Genomic DNA, 19079 nt, shown 5'->3' on the forward strand with positions numbered 1-19079 from the left:
AATTTCATAAAACAAATGATAGCAAAAGATTCTCTAGGTAATTTAAGGAAAAACAATATAAGGGAGTAAGGGACAATCATCCATCGTTTAAGCGATAAATGCAATTTTCTCACAATCTGACTTCAAACACAAAAAAAAAATACCTACAATATTTTGAAATACATTTTTAAAAAGCCAAAATCTCATTGTTATCTCTTAAATTTAAATCCACTAAATTTAATTAAGAGTTTTTGAAAAAATGGTCCTCAAACACAGAATTAAAAAAAAATTTTATGAAAAAAAATTAAAATGACTTTTTTCCAAACTTTTTCTAATAAAATATGAATTTATTTTTAAAAAAATTTTTGGCCATAAATATTATCAGTTGAATTCCGAAAGAGAAAGGTAATATATATCACACTTTTGAAAAAAAATTAAAAATTACTTCAATTTCAATACGTTTTTTTGATAAAAACTGAATTATTGCATTGAAATAATTGATTTTCTCAAAGATAATAAATAAATAAGAACTTCAAACTTTTGCTATTTAACTTTCAACAGTAAGGGCTAAGGGCTATCAAATAAATAAAAAATAACTTTATATTTAAATGTTGAACTTTAAAAAATACATAAGTAAATTTTTTTTCAAAACTTCTATTACAAAAAGTTCTTCGAAAATGAAATACTTTTTAATTTTTTTTATAAACTGTAATACATATTGACATTTCCTTTTATAATTTCAAATCATAATAAATGTGGCCTAAAAAATTTGAAAAATAAATGTATTTTATGTTACGAAAAAGTTTCAAAAACGACATGTTAAAATTTTGTCAATATTTTTTTTTTTTTTCAAAAATCTAAGTTCAATTTCCATTCTTTCAAAAGCCCTTCATTCAATTTTCTTAAGTTTAATTTTATAAATAAGAAAAAGCTTTTAGCTTTTTAAAAATGTATATTAGAATATTGTAGGTGTTGCCGTTGTGTTCAAATATTTTTTTTGTGTTTGAAGTCAATTAAAAAGAAAATTGCATCTATCGCTTGAACGGTGGAAGATTGTCCCTCACTATATATTTTTTTTCCTTGAATTTCTTAGACAATCTTTCGGCAACAATTAATTTATGAAATTAAAGAAAAATTTTTGAAAAAAAAAATTTTTTGTTCGACGTTTGAAAAAAAAAGATTATCAAAATCTAAGCTGTTCGGCCGGGTTCCCTAATATTGCCAATTTTTGAGCTTTAGTTACTCTACTAAAAAAACTATATAATTTAATTAAATTTTTGGAAATCTATAACGGCTGCTAACTCCTTAACTTATGAAAACTCGTATACTTACTCACTGACATAACTGGTTAGATGGCAGATGACCCTCGAAAGCGCAAAATGGACCTAATACCATATTTTTAAGATTGCTCAAAATATTGTGACTTTTTAGCTGTGCTAAGTCTGCGTAGGGCACGCATTGATTTTTATTTTCGAATTAAACTATACTTTTGAAATTCACCTTTCTTATGTTAGAACTTTCGAAGTGATGGCAATGGACGAGCAGAGTTGTATCAAAATTTTCCCAATAACAAACATACTAGATACCGAGACATAGATTAAGAGTAGACTCTCTGCATTCCGCCATGACTTCACTATACTTCACCTTCCAAAAAACTATCTCAACCGAAATAAATTTTGCAGTTAAGTTACTTGGACCATGTCGCACGAAGACCACTTTGGCAAGCTGGCTTGGATTATGGTCATGGAACTGGACACGGTGTTGGTGCATACTTGTTTGTCCATGAATATCCGCCATTGATTAGTTCTAAGGCGACCACCAAAGCTCTCGAGAATATGTTCACGTCCAATGGTAAATTAGTATAACCTATACAATACACAACATATCCTGCTATTCGTATGGACTTTTCCTCCTCAGTTGAAATTCATTGACAGTATGGAATGGCCCGTAGCAAAGCTTCCAAGAAAATCAACCAAAGAGATAAAAACTCTAATACCATTGGCACTTTTTGTTTTGTTTTTGTGTATAGACTTTTCTATATTTTTTTTTTTTGTTTTGTATTTATTCCAGAACCAGCATACTACAAGGATGGACAATATGGCATCCGGATCGAGGATGTCATTCAGGTGATTAAATCGGATATCGAAAATGCGTTCAGTGGAATGGGTGGCCTCACATTCAAATCAATTACGTACGCTCCACTCCAGTCAAAGCTTATCGATACAAATCTCCTCACTAAAGAAGAGGTAAGTAACACTTAAGAATGACTTTGAGCTCTCTCTGGATGGCCGAATGGAGAGGTAGTGTACCTACTCGTATGATGGTGACTGGAGCGCATAGCGTTAACAACATTCTTCAATTCCAAAGCCGATAGCTTCTATTTGGATAGTATAGTGTGATGGTCCTTCTGATGCTCCTACCCTCCAGAGAGAGACTCGGTCATCAGATTCAAGCGGATGGTGGTTGGGAATTGAAATCTATTCAATGCGCATTCCATTTCAGGCAAACTATGTTAATGCTCACAACAAGAGGGTGATGAACACAATCGGACCGATACTGCTTAAGCACAGATTTATGGACACCTATCAGTGGTTGATGTCGGAAACAAGACAGATTTGCTCATGGGCATAGTCTTTCGTTATTTTTTTCTTTTTTTTTATTTCAATTTTTGTGTTTGTGGTTTTTTGTTTCGAGTAATGATTGATGTGGGTTTTGTGATTTATTTTGTAGAGATTTAAGAGAATTATAGAACTTACTCTGAGATGGAGTTCAATTTGTTTCATTGCCGAAGGTTTTGCGATTCTTGATTAATTATAGCCTTAAGGTTTTTTTTTTCCCTTGCACACATAATGAACAACCTTGTGAGTTGGATTGGAGGGTGAGGTACCAGTGCCAATGATTTTATATTAAAAAGGACATGATTAACTAATACCGTCCTATAACTATGTTCATTTGAGTGTGTCATGTTTTCTTTTTTTTATAGCAAATAAGGGCTCAAATTCTTAAATATATTTTTATTTGGAAGACATTTATGATGCATTTTAATGTCAAGACGCAACAACAGTGAATATGCAGGTTCCCATAGTGGAAATTTTAAAAAGTATTTTGATATGTTTGGTAATAAAAGTACGTATTCGCCCGAGTGGCCATCCAAATTATAAAAAATGAAGTCGAAGTAGAATAGAACAAAAATATATTTGTACATAGTTGTACCTCTTAACATTAACATAAACAAAACTTTGCACTTTATGGCAAAAGTAGATTTCTTCCATAAAATTTTAGGAAGGGCTGAAGGTGAAGGTCCACAAAAACATTTTTTGATCCTGAATTATAATTTTGTGACACAGTATGGCTCCATAATAGGCTATATCGTTAAAGTTAATGTGGAGGAGGGAAATTTGGAGGTTCGAATAACTTTGTTTCATGATAAAAATTCATCCTAAAATCTTCGGTGAATTTTTCATTTACCGTTTAAAAAACGAGCAGAGCACAAAACAATTCAACAATTCACTTCCAAACACCAAAAATAGTAATTACTAGACAAACTTCCCCTGAAATGATGGGGATGTCTTCAAAATAACTGCAGAAATCTGGAAATAATAATAATGCATTCAAATAATGTGTGAAAATAGAAGGGCTTTAACAAGAAAATACATACATCCAGCCATATTTGGATAGAATTTCGAACGAAAATACAAAAAAAAAAATTGGTAAAATTATGTCGTTAATATTGTTGGGTATTTTGGATGTAAAATATTTGGAATAAATAAAAATGAAAACTTTTCTTACCAAAACAAATAGGTATTTGTAGATGTATCTTCATATATAAATTGGTAAATAAGGTAGACATAGGTAGTCTCGCTCGCTTTATTAGAAGCTCCAAATGGTTCAACGGATAGGAAGAAAAAAATCTCAGACTCATTATGGTATCACAACGGACCAATCATGGTCTTAGTGTATCAGCTCTCCCGCGTTCACCTAACCTAACCTTCCCCTGATCCTTGTGTCTCCAAAATACCTCATACAAGGCATACTTTTTTCTTGAGTGGAACTAAATTATGTACTTTACAATTGCTGTTGTGTCTCATAAAAATTACTTCTTTTCCATCTTTATAAAATTTTAAGGAAAATATCCAAATCACTTTGTTAGATTTAATAATAAAAAATCTTTATTAATATTTTTTAAGTCCAATAATAAGTTACAATACACAGAACAGAGTGTATTTTCTTTTAAATATATAAAATAGATAAAAAGATACATCGAGTAAATAGATATAAGAGTAATAATAAAAACATAAATGGCATCAAGAAAAAAATAATAATAATTAAAAATGAAAAAGAAAGTCATTTAAAAAATGCTTCACCAGATCAAGTTCTTCCATTTCCGTTGACATAACGCGGAGATTTTCTCGTTCCAGCTGGTGTATTTGTATTGACTTTATGTGGAGTTCTCTTCCGTGAGCCTCCAGCCGAATTCGGATTACGCCCACGTCTTGGAGAATTCACCCCACCACCACCACCAAAATGATTATTACGTGCCTTTGGAGTCCTTGGACTATTTGAACACCGATTTTTGTTTGAAATATTTTTCAACGAAATATTAATTGGTGACATTTTCGATAAAAGTTTATCTTCATTAACCATCGAATCCAAAAACTGCTTACTTGGCACCTTGGCAGCCAAACACAAACGCTGTCTCTTTTGAATATAACCTGGACTTTTTGTGATATTCTTCTTGCGCACCGATGGTGAATCGTCTGTTCCCGATATCTTCACTTCATCCATTTTATTTTTCAAATTTAATTGTGGAGCAGGAAGTCTTATACTTTTGCGGCGATTATTTGTAGTTGTTGTTGGTGTAGATGGTGGTATAGCTTCGTTTTCATTACTTCCCAAACCGTCAAAGAGCTTCGCTTTTGCCATGACCATTCCAGCATTTTGTGTTCTCAATCTGGCAATCGATGCTCTACCATTTACCTCATCGTCACAGGGTGTGGACAAAATCCTGGTTGGAACCAACCTCATGGCTGAGGCAGGAGTTCGGTTGTTTCCGATTGCTTTTCGGCGAATTGATCTCGGTGGCAACATTGGTGTTTTCATCTCTGGAAATGGTTCTGGCTTTGCTGTTGTTGGAGTTGATGGAATACACTCTTCCAAGGGCTTATGTTCCAAGCCATATTTAAGAACCTTCTTTGAATCAAAGAATACTTCTCCAGCTGTCCATTTTTCTTCAGCATTTGTGCTTGCCTCTGAGCTTCCACAACTCATCTTTTTATCATCCACCGGAGTGCATTGTTGGGGTAGCCCGGTATTGAGTGTATTTGGGCGACCTCTTTTGAGATTACATTTAGAACAAAAATCTTGTGCAGGTTTTGGTGGATACAATATCACCGGTTTTTTGGCAGTTACTTTCTCAGAAGTGGAACTATCGTGCCATGTTTTGTTTCTAGTCAATCTGGCTGCCTCTCTAGAGCGCCTTCTCATTGTGCCAATTTTACGGGCACTTGGTGACCGAATAATACGATTTTCCGAACTGCGTCGAATTTTCAATTCCCGACTTAATCTTTTGGCAAGATTTTCTGTGTATGGAGACGTTAGTCGTTCGGTTTCTTCTTTAGTTTGCTCGTATTCATTCAAAACTCTTTCCAAACCACTCATGCTACAATTTAATCGGTCATCGCTGGAAAGACGAGCTTGTTTAATACTCAAATCGAGATCATCCCCGCTAGATAAGGAATTTTGAATTTTTCCAAATTCTTGCGACATTCGAGTTTCAATGGCAGAAACGCGTTCTATTATTGATTCATAATAGTTCTTTGGAACTCGCACAAATTCTCCATCGGATGTTTCACTTGTGTTCTTTTCTATATCAGTGGTGGAGTCTGGGACGGAGCTGTCGACAAAGCTAGATGGTTCGACAGCTGGATACTCGACTCTGGGGAAATCTAGTTTTGAAATACATGGCATCGAGGCAACTGGAGATAGAGGTTTTGTTATTGTTGAAGTTGGTTCTTTTTTGTCAGATTTCTTGTTACGAGGCCATCCTGACCCGACAATACTCCAACGTCGTTCCATTGATGGTAGAGCTGGTGCTGCTGGTGAGGTTTTCTTCGGTTGTCGACGGCCTCCTAGGCTAAGGCGTGTCTTTTTGGACTCCCTAAAATAGGAAAAAACATAAGGATAGTTTAATTATAATTGAAGTGCTCAGTACCCACGACATATTGTTGTAGTTGGGGATTTAGTTAGGGGAAATCATATGGGATCCGTATAACGGAACTAAAACCTACGATTCACTTTTTCCTAAGCGTCTAAAAAATTAGTATGCATCATAACATGAATTCTGAAGGTGGTTCTAGGTGGGAGATGTAATTAAGAACCCCAACCCCAATTAAGAACCCCAACAAAATTCTAGAAACTCATTTTTCAGGTTGGAAGTGTCACGCTGTTCTAAGTTCTCAGATGTGTTGGGGAAAATATCTTATTTTCAAAATAATACCGAACGTTTGGGAAAGTTATTAAAACCAACAAATACTGCCAATTAGTACGGCTCACCACAGAAAAGGCTATTTGTCTTTGTTCATTTGAATCCTTGATATTTATATCGAATAACAGATAACAATGGTGCAATCTAAAATAAAACATCATGGTTTTAGAATATAAGGGTAATAAGATTGACACCTTTTAGAAAACGCAGCTAGCTGTCAGGGGTTTTGCTACTCCTGAGTACAGTTGTCCAAAATGGTTATGTTATTGAGAAAAGAAACTAAGTCTTCAAATTAAAGAAAAAAGGTCACGATAGGGCGATCAGAAAAATGCATCAGGAAAAAAGAAACAGTATGAAATTTAATATTTTTTTCTGATGGTTGTTTATAGCGATCAGGATAATTATGTCAGTTGGCAAGCCACAAAATCTACTTTTCCCTGATTGAAATACACAAAAAAGTTTTTCGTTTGCAGTGGAGCAGAGAAAACTGAAGCTCATCAGCGAAAGTAAGCACGAAAAATGAATAAGGAAACAAATATGAAAATACAATACTAGCGAAAAGCAGTTAAATTTAAAATATTTTTTTTTTTTTGTCAATAAAATTTTTTTGAGGCATTATATGAATGAAATGTTGGCTCAAAAGACTAATTTCGAGAGAAGCTCTTAGTGGCAGGATACAGAAAGCAAGGTATCGGACAATTTATCTTCCCGGTAAAAGAGAAATAATCGCCCTATGACAGCATCAGAGACGAATTTTATATTCGCAGCATCGATTTTCCAAGTCGCTGTTGGCAACAAGGAATCATTGCCGACATTTCCGCAGGGTTTGCTCCTAAATTAATAAAAATCAGAATGTATAAATGTAACGGGGCTCTAGCCATGGCGAAGTTAAGGGAAAGAAGGAACCATATTTCGATATAGGAGAAAGTCAAAAGAAAACAAATCTGACAAGGAACTCCTGAGCAGAAACAGGAAACACAATTCTTTGGGAGATTTATCCTAAAATGCTGCAAGTACTGCATCTATTTTAATAAAAACAACTTAAGCAAAATGAAAAATTTTATCACATGGCACTGGAAGTTGAAGTAACAACTCAACAAATTTGACCTTATTGGAAACGACGGACAAGTAGGGGCACCATTTGAACCACAAAAAAACAAAATTTCACCTACAAACAAAAATTTCAAAGCTATTAAAGCAGTAATTTAACACAATTTATCACAATGTTTAAAAAAAACCCTTTTTCGATAGGTAAAAAGAATAGGTTCACTTGTTTTATTTGGGAAAATGATTAACCCTCTGTAGGCACATAGGTTAATACTTTTTCATGTCGTTAGAACTTTTTTCGATCGCACTATTTTATAGAGAATCATATTGAAATTGATGTAGAATATTTCAAGGAATTTGAATATTGTATTCACAATTCAAAAAAATGTATTTTCACCTTTATAAAGACACTTTTTTGTGACCACTTTTAATTTTTGTCCTGCCAAATTCTCACCCTTGTGCCGACAGAGGGTTAATATTAAGTAAAACAGTTTTTATCGATAATATTGATTTTACTCTACTGCATTAATACTAAAAACAAACCTTTTGCAAGTACATAATTTATTTTGAGGCTTCTTCGAAGAAAGGAATACTATTCCAAAAGTGCGAAGTTTTACTCGCCATTTTGGGAGTGATTTTGCACGACTTCATTGTTATACATGACAAAAAAATATGGTATATGACTTCAAACCACTACTGAGACCTAATGACTATGATGTCACTTTAAAAGTAGTTTGTCTCATCCCAAATCAAATAAATAATAATTTAAACGTTCCATTATATAAATATTAAATTTTATTTCTCCGAAAGATAGCCAAGCTGCAAATTCTTTTCTTTTTTTTTTTGAGGTTTTAATGGAGTTTCCTCTTCGATTTTCATGCGATCTAGGTTCGCGTAATTTTTTTCAATTTTTCTACAGTTCAAAGAACTAGTTCATTACAGTGAACTATTGAACTTTGTTCATATACTTAGTTCAATTTAATTCATGATTAGCAAAGAAGAATTTTTATTAGATTCATTGTGTTGGGAATTTCTTTCTAATGCCATTTCACCATTAAAACACAAATTGTTGCTTTAACTAAAAAAAACTAAACAACGAAACATTGCAATTTCATCAATTGCTACTTGGTAAATAGCTATCAATTCCTACCACATAACATCTCATAAAGTTCGATTTTCCTGCACATCTGGATTTGGAGAAGAATATCTTATACGCCGAGTCTTAAGAATAAAGGGTTTAGAAACTAAAGTTAAAGTGCATATGAAATTCTATCTAAGACTTTGAGGAGTAAAGAAAAAGTTTCTTAAGATTTAGATGTAAAAGTGCCAATTTCGCTTGGTCCAGTACCAGCTTTTCTTTTTTCAAGTACCACTACTTTGATTTATAAGCACAAACAAGTTCCTGTTAATACCTATGTCTTTTCCTAAAATATGTAACGCAACATAACTAACTAAACTAGTGTTTGTTTTAGTAGAATACTTCAATTTTATTTAAATTTGGGTAAAGTTTGAATAAGCTCTTTTTTTTATTTCTAGTAGAATGGACTTATTAAACGAAATTGAACTAAAATTAACTAATTCAGAACTATTTCAGTAACGTGATTTGAACTAATTTTATCGATCACTCAAATGAACTAAAGTGCCCAACTCTAATTGCCAGTGTATGAGATAGACTCAAAATTAAATATCATTATTAAAAACGTTTTTTGACGTCCTTTGGCATCCTTCAAAGTAATTTTTCAATTAAACTCTCGACTGAAAAGGTAAAGTATCTTATGTCAATTTTGATGGTTTTTCAGGAGAGCAAAAAAACACTTCAAAGCTGCCTCCCAAAAATTCTTTCAAGTATAGATAACATTAAGATGTCAAAATTTATGATCTTTTTTATTAAATTTAATTGAAAAAGATATTTTTAATATTTTTCCCGTTAAGAGGAAAAATATGACTTAAGATAGTTTGGCTTTTCTATAAATTGTATTTTATATTAATTTCCAAGATCTTAAGTTGACAGAAGATGATTTGCCTTTTCACACTCTTTCGCAATTTTTTTTAAGTATTTTAACTTATGTATGTCAACTTAAGGAAGACTTTTGTTTTTATTTACACGTGCGAAAATATCTTAAGTCAACATAAGATAATTTAAGATTTCACAAAAATAAAAAAAAGTCTTCACTCAATATAATCTTAAGTCTACTTAAGGTTTTGAATATGTGTCTTTTGAACAAAAGATGAAATTGTTTTTGTGCATAAAAAAGCAAAGGAATGAGATAGAACGATGCCGATAAGACAGAACTGTAGGCCTTTAGGATGGCACTGAGATTCAACAAAAAAAAAACGCGAAACATCTTAAGTCGACTTAAGATACTTTACCTTTTCAGTCGAGAACTAACTTGAAAGCAGAGGTTTGAAACTATTAAAAAAAATGGAATACTTCGTTCATTTGTTGAACAGAATTTCAAGTTACGAATTATTCAAATTCGTGGTAAAAAAACATTTCACTTGGGCGATTAAATAAGCGTAAATCCAATGAAGATAAGAATAAAAAAATAGAAAGCAATTATTTTCAAAAACTTACTTGACCAAAGGTGTATTGGGTAAAAATCCACCACTATTACTTGGCAACAATGCAAGCAGATCTTTCCTGAAATAAAAAAAAAAAAAACCATTTATCAGTACTTCACTCTAAAAGCCTCATTTCCCTTCAACTTACTTCTTTTTTGCACTAAAAGCACAAACAGGATCAGCAAACTTTCTCTTCTTTGAAGACTTTGACAAACATGGCGTAGCTGCCACCGGATTCTTAATCATTGGTGGCGTTTTTGTATTCTCCGGTGTGTGTCCTAAATTCTCAGCACTTCCAATAGCTCCTCCAACCATTTTTCTCAATCCATTAAACATTTCTATTTGAGACAAATGTAAAAAAAGAAAAAAAGAAGAAAGAAAGAAAACAATTCAGTTGAATAACATGGATCATCAAAGCAACAATTACGAGTAAGCGAACCGCTGCGTCTTTTCTTTTTCTTCTTCACATCCAGAGCTTCCACTGATTTTGATTTACTCGAACTTTTTGAATAAATCTCTTGGATATGCAATTTGTCCACAATACAATCAGGGACAGTTCCAATGGAATGTGCATTCTCAATTAAAAGTTGAACCATTTTCACATGATTGTTAAAACGCAAACTGGCAATGTCGGGAAATGGCATCAAACCAGGTGTGAATATGATTGCCAAATTCTCAACTGGCATTTTATTCATATGGGAATAAAGGGAGACTGTATTAAGGAATTGAAGGAAGAAGGAAAGTGTGTTAATTGTGAGAGGAGGAAGCAAGAGAATGGCCAAGAGAATCGCTTTTATGCGATTGTCACCGATTAGGAGGGCCCGGAGGAGAGTCTCTTGAATGTAGGAGGGGAGCAAAGGTTCGGGTAGTTCACGAAAGAAAGACTTGACAACATTGGCCACGTCAATGACGTGATGGGTCTTTCCCAGTGGCAAACCCGCTTCAAGACTGATTCGGATTTCTTTTTGTCTCAAAGAGGAGCCAGCTTTGCGAAAGAGACCTTCTGTTTCGACTTGTTCCAAGATTCGATTGCAAGCGTCTGCAACGAATCGTGGAATTTGGACAACGCTGCCGCTGGCCAAAATAACATCTGTCAATTCGAGTAGATGCAAGTGAGTGCGGAAAATGCGTTTGCGACATGTTTTTTCCTACAAATGAACATTATTTTATTTATCATCAAAGATTTTAGAAAGAATATATTAAAAAAGTTAAAGGAAGAAAATGAGTTCTTACTTGTGATGGTTTTATTTTTTTATCTTTGCGATATTTTACACCAATTTCTTTTAATTCTTGTATTACTAAGGTGGATAATTTTTCACGATCATTTACATCAATTATTTGCATTTTTGATATTTAATTGTTTAGATTTTGCATAAGTTATAAATGTTTTTTATTAAGAAATTTAATAAATAATTACAAATATTCTTGAAAAGATGTAAGAAAAAATAAACTATGGACGATTTTTTTTCAAAATCAATTTTTTTCACTTAACGGCGGCTTCTTGTGAAGTGTCAAATTTATAAGCGAGTATCGAATGGCGAGAGTCGAATAAGATCATTATGTAGTTGTCAAATGGTTAAGGGTGGGTGAGTTGATAGTGGGTACGTTCATATTTGTATCGAACATAATTTGGAACTGGAATTTAAAAGGAAATTGGTATAAATAATAAAGATACCCGACAAACAATTTTGGCTTTATAAAGCTTTACAGATGCAATTGTTGCTTCTGTAAAGCATTATAGAAGCAAAATTGTTAGTAGGGTAGTCCGAAATCAACGACAACCGACTATAGCCTGGTACGCTGTTCGCGCTAAATTTTAGCCGAGATAAAATTCCCATACAAGTTATCGATAACTTGTATGGGATCCATTTTAGCTCAGATAAAATTTTTCGATAATTTGTATGGGAGCTAAAATTTAGCTCGAACAGCGTACCAGGCTTATAGCTGCGTTTTATTGTGACCAATAATATAGATCATGATTAGAAAATCATGGCATAAATACAACAGTCAAGCCCTAACTACATTGGCTCAAAAAGTGAAAAAGTACAAAAGTGAAAATTTTCAAACGCATTTTTGTATAGTTTTTCGGGCTGGAAAATTAAAACAAATGATGCAGAAAGCTTATTTTGTGGTCTAAAAATCAATTTGTATAGTCTTTTTCACAAAACAATTGCGCTAGCCAGAAAAAAAATATTTTCACTTTTGTACTTTTTCAAAAAGTGGTGTATGTAGTTAAGCCTTCACTTTTTGCAAAAAGTTAAAAAAGTGAAAAATTTCAAACTCATTTTTCGACACTTTTTCCGACTGCAAAATTTAAAAAAAAGATGCAGAAGGCTAACAATTTTTAGCAAAAACTAATTGAGTTAGAAAGAAAAAAATGTTTAACTTATGTAAATTTCCACTTTTTGCAAAAAGTGGGCATTTTATTTATTAACTTATCTGGATCAATATGAATGCAGAACTGTGTATATATTAGCCCTGTTTTTTTGGGAGATGGTAAAGTACTACTAGTAGTTTACTAGCGATATTTTCAATGGAACGCACTTTCAACGAATTCAATACAAATCGTATATAGGTACTCGAGAAGAAGAGCATGAGTAGATGATAGTACTAGATTAACCAAAACATCTACTAGTAGTAAGCTACCACCTCCAATGGAACAGGGCTATTATTCATTTCATTTTCGCCATTTACTTATCAAAATAGGAACTAATTTTTTTTTTTTTTTCAATGAAAATGATCCCGATAGAAAGAAGGATAACGTTTTGTTATGGTTTTGCCTTTTGCGTGTAAAATTGATCCTGACCCAGATCCACATATGATAATAAAACACGGTTTATAAAGCCTTGCGAAACGAATAATTTTCAAGTCTCCAAAGTCGACAACGAAAATGCTTACGAACAAATATAATCGAGTATTCTGTCAAAGTCAAAATAAAAAAACTCAAAATTAATTTAAAATCAAGAAAAATCAACAGAAAATAATTTTTACAGCAAGAAATAAATGAATTAGAAGTGAAAAAACCGTCAACACTGCTCTGGGAGTCAAAAAAATTCACAGGACAGCAAAAAGTAAGTGTTAAATGAGTGAAAACTCTCCAATTTTTCGCTAGATTTGTGAGTTTGTGATCTGCTTCAGAGCAGGGCGGGGTCAATTCCCGATCTGTGAAGCTGTGAAGTGATAAAAATAATATTGTAATGTTTTATTCTTGTCTATCATCCTTTCTGCTTAAAACTCTAGAAAGAATGATAGATATCCATCTAAGACAGGAAATTGAACCATGTCTGATCTCTAAGGCACAACATGCCTACACTAAAGGGAAATCGGTGGAAACTGCTCTCCATTCTCTGGTTAGCACCATTGAATACTCTCTACACTACAAAGAGTACACTCTTGTCGCCTTTTTAGACATAGAGGGTGCTTTCAATAATGTCAGGAACTCAGCAATCATGAATGCTCTTGACAATCTCAAAATAGAAGACCCGCTTAAGAACATGATAGAAATCATGCTTAGTAGCAGGATTATCAGTTCAGAGTTGGGAAACTTCAAAACCCGTAGAGCAGCCAACAGAGGGACCCCTCAAGGAGGGGTCTTATCGCCTCTCCTATGGAACTAAGTAGTCAACGAACTGCTGCTAGACCTAGAGGGAGAAGGTTTTAAGGTTATCGCCTACGCGGATGATGTGGCAATTGCCGTATCGGGCAAATACCCACAGACACTTGCAGAACTTCTACAAACAGCTTTAAACAAGCTAATTCACTGGGCTAGAGGATGTGGATTGGATATTAATCCCCACAAAACGGATCTTGTCCTTTTCACGATTCACATTGCACACTGGCTGTACACATCGGTCATAAGACCAATACTTACATATGGGATGGTAGTTTGGTGGACCGCACTGGACAAAACGATAAACTTAAACAAGCTTAGCAAAGTCCAAAGGTCATCAAGTATGTGCATAAGCGGTGCGCTGAGGTCAACCCCTTCTGACGCCCTAGACATACTTCTAAATCTCACACCCTTAGACATCTTCAGCAAACAAGTAGCAGCTAGCTCAGCTACTCGTCTAAAAGCAACCTCTCAGTGGACCAGTAATCATATTGGCCACACAAACATTCTAAACAACTTCGGATTCCTTCCGGATCGTCTAGACTATACCACACCTCAACTGGTGTTCGATAATAATTTCCAGAATTCCATTCCCTCCAGAACTGAATGGGAGAACCTTAGTACTCTGGATAATGACTCTCTACACTTCTATACTGATGGTTCAAAAACCAATGAAGGTGTAGGAAGTGGCATATTTTCGGAAAAACTGAATCTCAGTCTCTTCTTCCGCTTACCAGACCAATGTAGCGTGTTCCAAGCAGAAATTCTGGCGATTAAGGAGGTTCTCTCTTGGCTCAGAGAAAACGTAATATCCAACACGGATATTCGGATCTTCTCGGACAGTCAAGCAGCCATTAAATCTCTTGCCTCTGTCTCTACAAACTCAATCACGGTCCTCGACTGTCAAACATCTCTAAGGGAGATGTCTGAGCAGTTTAACATTCACCTCGTATGGGTGCCGGGACATAGAGACATCCCAGGCAACTGCAGGGCAGACGAACTTGCCAAACTAGGAACAATTACTCCTCTTCAACCAGAAAGGAACAATATAGGAACACCTATCGCTACATGCAAACTTATGCTAAAGCAGGACGCTTTAAAGAAAACCAACCTCAGATGGACTCAGAGTAATACTTGCCTAGCTACTAAACAAATATGGCCTTGTATAGACTTGAAACGTTCAAAGGGTTTGTTAAATTTAAACAGAATGCATATTAGCTGCACCATAGGTGTCCTTACAGGACACTGTCTAATAGGTAGACACGCAAAAAGAATGGGCGTGTTCTCTAACGATTTCTGCAGAAGTTGCATGGATGAAGAAGAAGAGGAAACTGTTCAACATCTTCTGTGCACCTGCCCTGCTCTATCTAATAGAAGAAAACTCTATCTAGGAGAATTCTTCTACGATTACACTAGTGATCTAGTGAAAACGGACGTTAAAAGTCTATCTTCATTCATAAGAAGCACCGAGTGGTTCGGCTAGTGAGTCCCAACTTGCTAGTCTTTTGTGGTATCACAATGGATCCATAAGGGTCTAAGTGTGTCGGGTAATTTGCCTGACAGCCACTACTACCTAACCTAACCTTTATTCTGGGTTCACAATAAAACTTATTTCGTTTATTTAATTTCAACTTATCTTTCCGTTCAAATAAGAATACACTTTTTTTCAACTCAATTTACTTTTATTATTCGCTCATACAAACACACTTTTAAATCACTTTATTTACTACTAATAATTTCCAACACTTTATTTCACTTTGTACTGTACTCTTTCACTTTCAAAATTAAACTGTGTCGTTTCCGTGTCCGCGCCATCTATGTATTTATAGCAATATTTCAAAATTCCAGAATGTCTTCTAAGGCTCTCGTCTTTGCTTCTCGAAACTTCCTTTCCAGGAGGGGAGCTTCATGTTTCCAGTCCAGTGGGATATTTTGGGATATTCAGCATTCAAGGGAAATTTTTTTTTAGGGATGTGTTCAGAGGGTAGATAGTTTCATATATATTAAAGGTGCGTTCACATGTCTACCTTTGCAGTAGTAGCTAGTGTGTTCAGACATTTATCTTAAAAGTAGTTCAGTAATACATCGTTACAATATCATTTCAATTTTCACAGTGTTTTTCATTTTATCACTTCACAGGCACCCCTCCTTATGCGATTCTCAAGCTCAATGTGATAAAATGTTTACCTACTAAAAAGTACTAAACGAGAAAACTTTCATTTTTGATAAAAATATATCCTTGCAGATTATACGAACAAAAATTTTCGTAATTAAACAAATTCGAATTATTAACGAAGAAAAAAATAACAAAACTAATAAAAAATTATTAAAATTATTTTTATATATTTTCATTCAATTTTAAAGTTCAAGTGACCTCAGCTCCAAATTTATAAAGCGTTTCGAATTAGCCTAGTGAACAAGGCAGTTGTCTTTTACTCCTGGGTTCGAATCCGGATGTAGTAGAGATTGTTTTTTTTTTTTTTATTGTGTTGTTTGTTTATCAAGGGGCACGGTAGTGCCCAGCCAAGCTCTCTAGCAACTTTGGCACTACACCCTTATTTACAGGAAACAACTCAGGCCATTTTCGACCCCCCTCTAACTTCCACACCAAAGATGCTAGAATTTTCAAACTCACTACATTTGTTGAGCTCGTAAAAACCAAACCAGCCTCCTACGATGAGTAGTTTCTGAGATATAGGGCTTCAAAAATCGCAAAAACCGTAACTGACTCACTGACAGATCATCAAAATTATGGAGAACTTCCCGATATCGTAGAAACTTGAAATTTTACACGGTGATAGGACTTGTGGTGTATACAAAGGAAAAAATCGAAAATTTGAGATTTTCAATTCAGGGGGCGTGGCATCCGCCCATTTCCGCAGAATTTTCATCATATATTATAGAGCACTTCTGATTGTCGTAGAATCTTGAAATTTGGTAGAATGGTAGAGCTGGTAGTTTATACAAAGGCAAAAATTTTAAATTTCAGAATTTCAGCCAGGGGGCGTGGCAACCGGCATTCCCGCTGAATTTTCATCAAATATTATAGAGCACTTCTGATTGTCGTAGAATCTTGAAATTTGGTAGAATGGTGAAGCTGGTAGCTTACACAAAGGAAAAAATTTAAAGTTTGAGAATTTCAGACAGGGGGCGTGGCAACCACCCATTTTCACTTAATTTTCATCAAATATAGAGATTTTATATTCTACAGCCATACCTTGCAAAAAGTTGTGAAATCACAACAAAAACATTACTGTTAAAAAAAGAGCCAAGTTCTCCTATGTTGAAATTATCCTGGCACAAAAAGTACTGAGATGTAAAAGTGTACCAAGTTCTAAAGTTTGGGTTCAAATTCGTATCAATAAAATTTTGATTGTTTACTTGGCAATTTTTGAAATAACTTTAAAAATCGATAATTAAGAAAAATTGTCAAGAGAACAATCAAAATTTTAATGATACGAATTTGAACCCAAACTTTAGAACTTGGTACACTTTTACATCTCAGTACTTTTTGTGCCAGGATAATTTCAACATAGGAGAACTTGGCTCTTTTTTTAACAGTAATGTTTTTGTTGTGATTATTTTTCACAAGAATATTCGGTTGTGATAAATAGTTTATCATGTGAAAAGATTTAGACATTTGTTTTAATTCTTTTACGAATCAAGAATCGATTTTAGTGTAAAACTAGGAATTTGGTTTTCATTTCAAAATATCACAGAACGGGAATTGACATCCAGATCACAATTCGAAAGTTTTTGTAATTCGAAAACCTCAAAAACAAAAATGAGTTTTTCATTGTTTCATTTAATATACCTATCTATTTTAATACAAAAATAGATTTATGCAGCTAGCTACACTCAAAACTAGATGGCACTAAAAATTGCTGTTGTTTTAAAAACATTGTTTCTCAAAACTAAATTGTATTATGGCTTTACGCCACTTTTGTTCCCATAGCCTCATAAAAATATCAATTGTTTCTTTAAGAGCAAGTGAGGTTTCAGTGCAGTATTTTCTTATAGACAACTATTCAAATCAATCATATAGTATTCATGACCGACTTAAGTATATGAACATAAGGATAGTTAGAATTCAACTTCAAACTTTGAAATAATGTAAATGTCCACGTCAAACAAATAATAATTTATTTGCATTATTATCTTGACGAAATACTTCAACCTAATGATTTATCATTATACTTTGAGGTTCAATCTTCTTCCATATTGTATAGAATAAAGGGTTGTTGATATATACTTTCAGTATGTTACTAGATTATTATAGAAAAATAATGTATGATGGTTGGAAAATCATATTGCGGTTATAAGTAAAATAACCAATTTATTGAGATTCCATTCTATGAGATTGCTTAAAGCCATGAATTTTGTTTTGTAAGTTTGTCTTTCCTCTTGCAATTTTATTGATTGCAATTAAAATTATGCAGTTGAATAAATTTAAATTGGCTATAATATTAAATTTATTGCAGAAATAGATAATAATGATTTTTAAAATACCTGCAGTTAGTTAGTGAAAGATTTTAATTGAAAACAAGATGATAAGAAATGGATTTTGTGCCATAATTTTTTTTTGTCATTTATGAGGGTTGTTAGTTATGACTTATGAAGCTAAAAGAGGATAAAAACCTTGAGCTTGAATCTATTCAAATGATGAAGAGTTTCATATTATAATACATATCAATCTATTGTTCAATAAGAAATTATGTAAGTCGTTCGTTAATAGAGCTGTAGCAAATCGTATGTATTCGTTACTAAAATGCGGGTATTTCCTTCAGTAACGATAACGAGTAACGAAACGTTACGTTTTTTTAGAGGGAAAATGTACGAAAAAATTTGTTTCTCTTTTTTATCCATCTTTGATCGAAAGTGAAGAGCTGTGGTGCGGTACTGAAAGTGGTAAAGTAGCATTTTACTGCTACTACTCGACAGCTTCGTACTCTGTCTCCTCCTTTCATGATAAAAGTAGTGTTTTTTCAAAGTTGTTATACTGCAAACATTTTACACAATGAGCAAGGAGTTCAGTCATCAGTAAAAAAAACACTTTATTTCGTTCGAACTTTGTCATGTACTGAATTCAAAACTGTTAACAGATTTATTCCTATAGTTATTGAGCTATAGGCTCATTATTATTAATATAAATGCTCATGTTCCGCAATTTGAACGAAAGTGAATTGAAATCACTTTTCAATTTCACGTGAAATGAAATATCATATTCTTCATTTCGATCGATTTCGAAAACTTCCAAATTGCTTCAAACTGTCAAAACTGAAGGATCATTCATTTTTATTTTATTTACTACTGCTTTGGACATGGATTCAATTTTATCCGCAATTTTAATGGAAAAAGCAGAATTTAAAAGAAAAATGAAGAAGACACATTTTGTGA

General features: G+C 33.6%; 2 protein-coding genes across 4 annotated transcripts in view; one reads left to right on the forward strand and one right to left on the reverse strand.

Moving 5' to 3' along the window:
* LOC129915254 (xaa-Pro aminopeptidase ApepP-like) overlaps nt 1-2746 on the forward strand; it is a 33236-nt gene extending 30490 nt beyond the window's left edge. For all 3 annotated transcript variants that reach the window (XM_055994740.1, XM_055994741.1, XM_055994739.1), the window contains exons 10-12: nt 1662-1830; nt 2050-2225; nt 2482-2746. In XM_055994740.1, coding sequence (XP_055850715.1) covers nt 1662-1830; nt 2050-2225; nt 2482-2610 — 474 coding nt within the window. In that variant the 3' untranslated portion in view covers nt 2611-2746. The remainder of the gene's footprint in view (nt 1-1661; nt 1831-2049; nt 2226-2481) is intronic.
* A 1371-nt stretch (nt 2747-4117) lies between these two features.
* Nucleotides 4118-11485, reverse strand: LOC129916007 (uncharacterized). Its single transcript, XM_055995763.1, has 5 exons — nt 11306-11485; nt 10500-11220; nt 10221-10410; nt 10086-10151; nt 4118-6136 (listed from the first exon to the last, which is right to left on the reverse strand). Exons 1-5 carry the CDS (start codon nt 11414-11416, stop codon nt 4348-4350), a joined length of 2877 nt encoding a protein of 958 aa, XP_055851738.1. The 5' UTR covers nt 11417-11485; the 3' UTR covers nt 4118-4347.
* Nucleotides 11486-19079: the final 7594 nt, after the last annotated feature.

Source organism: Episyrphus balteatus, chromosome 3 (assembly GCF_945859705.1).
Source record: "Episyrphus balteatus chromosome 3, idEpiBalt1.1, whole genome shotgun sequence".
Taxonomy (NCBI): Eukaryota; Metazoa; Arthropoda; class Insecta; order Diptera; family Syrphidae; genus Episyrphus; species Episyrphus balteatus.

What these genes read in the sequence shown, in the direction of transcription:
- LOC129916007 (XM_055995763.1), bottom strand. Translation starts at nt 11,416, where the DNA reads ATGCAAATAATTGATGTAAATGATCGTGAAAAATTATCCACCTTAGTA. An exon ending in AAAAAATAAAACCATCACAA is followed by an intron (nt 11,221 to 11,305) that starts GTAAGAACTCAT and finishes GTTCATTTGTAG; the next exon opens with GAAAAAACATGTCGCAAACG. An exon ending in GCTTTTAGTGCAAAAAAGAA is followed by an intron (nt 10,152 to 10,220) that starts GTAAGTTGAAGG and finishes TTTTTATTTCAG; the next exon opens with GAAAGATCTGCTTGCATTGT.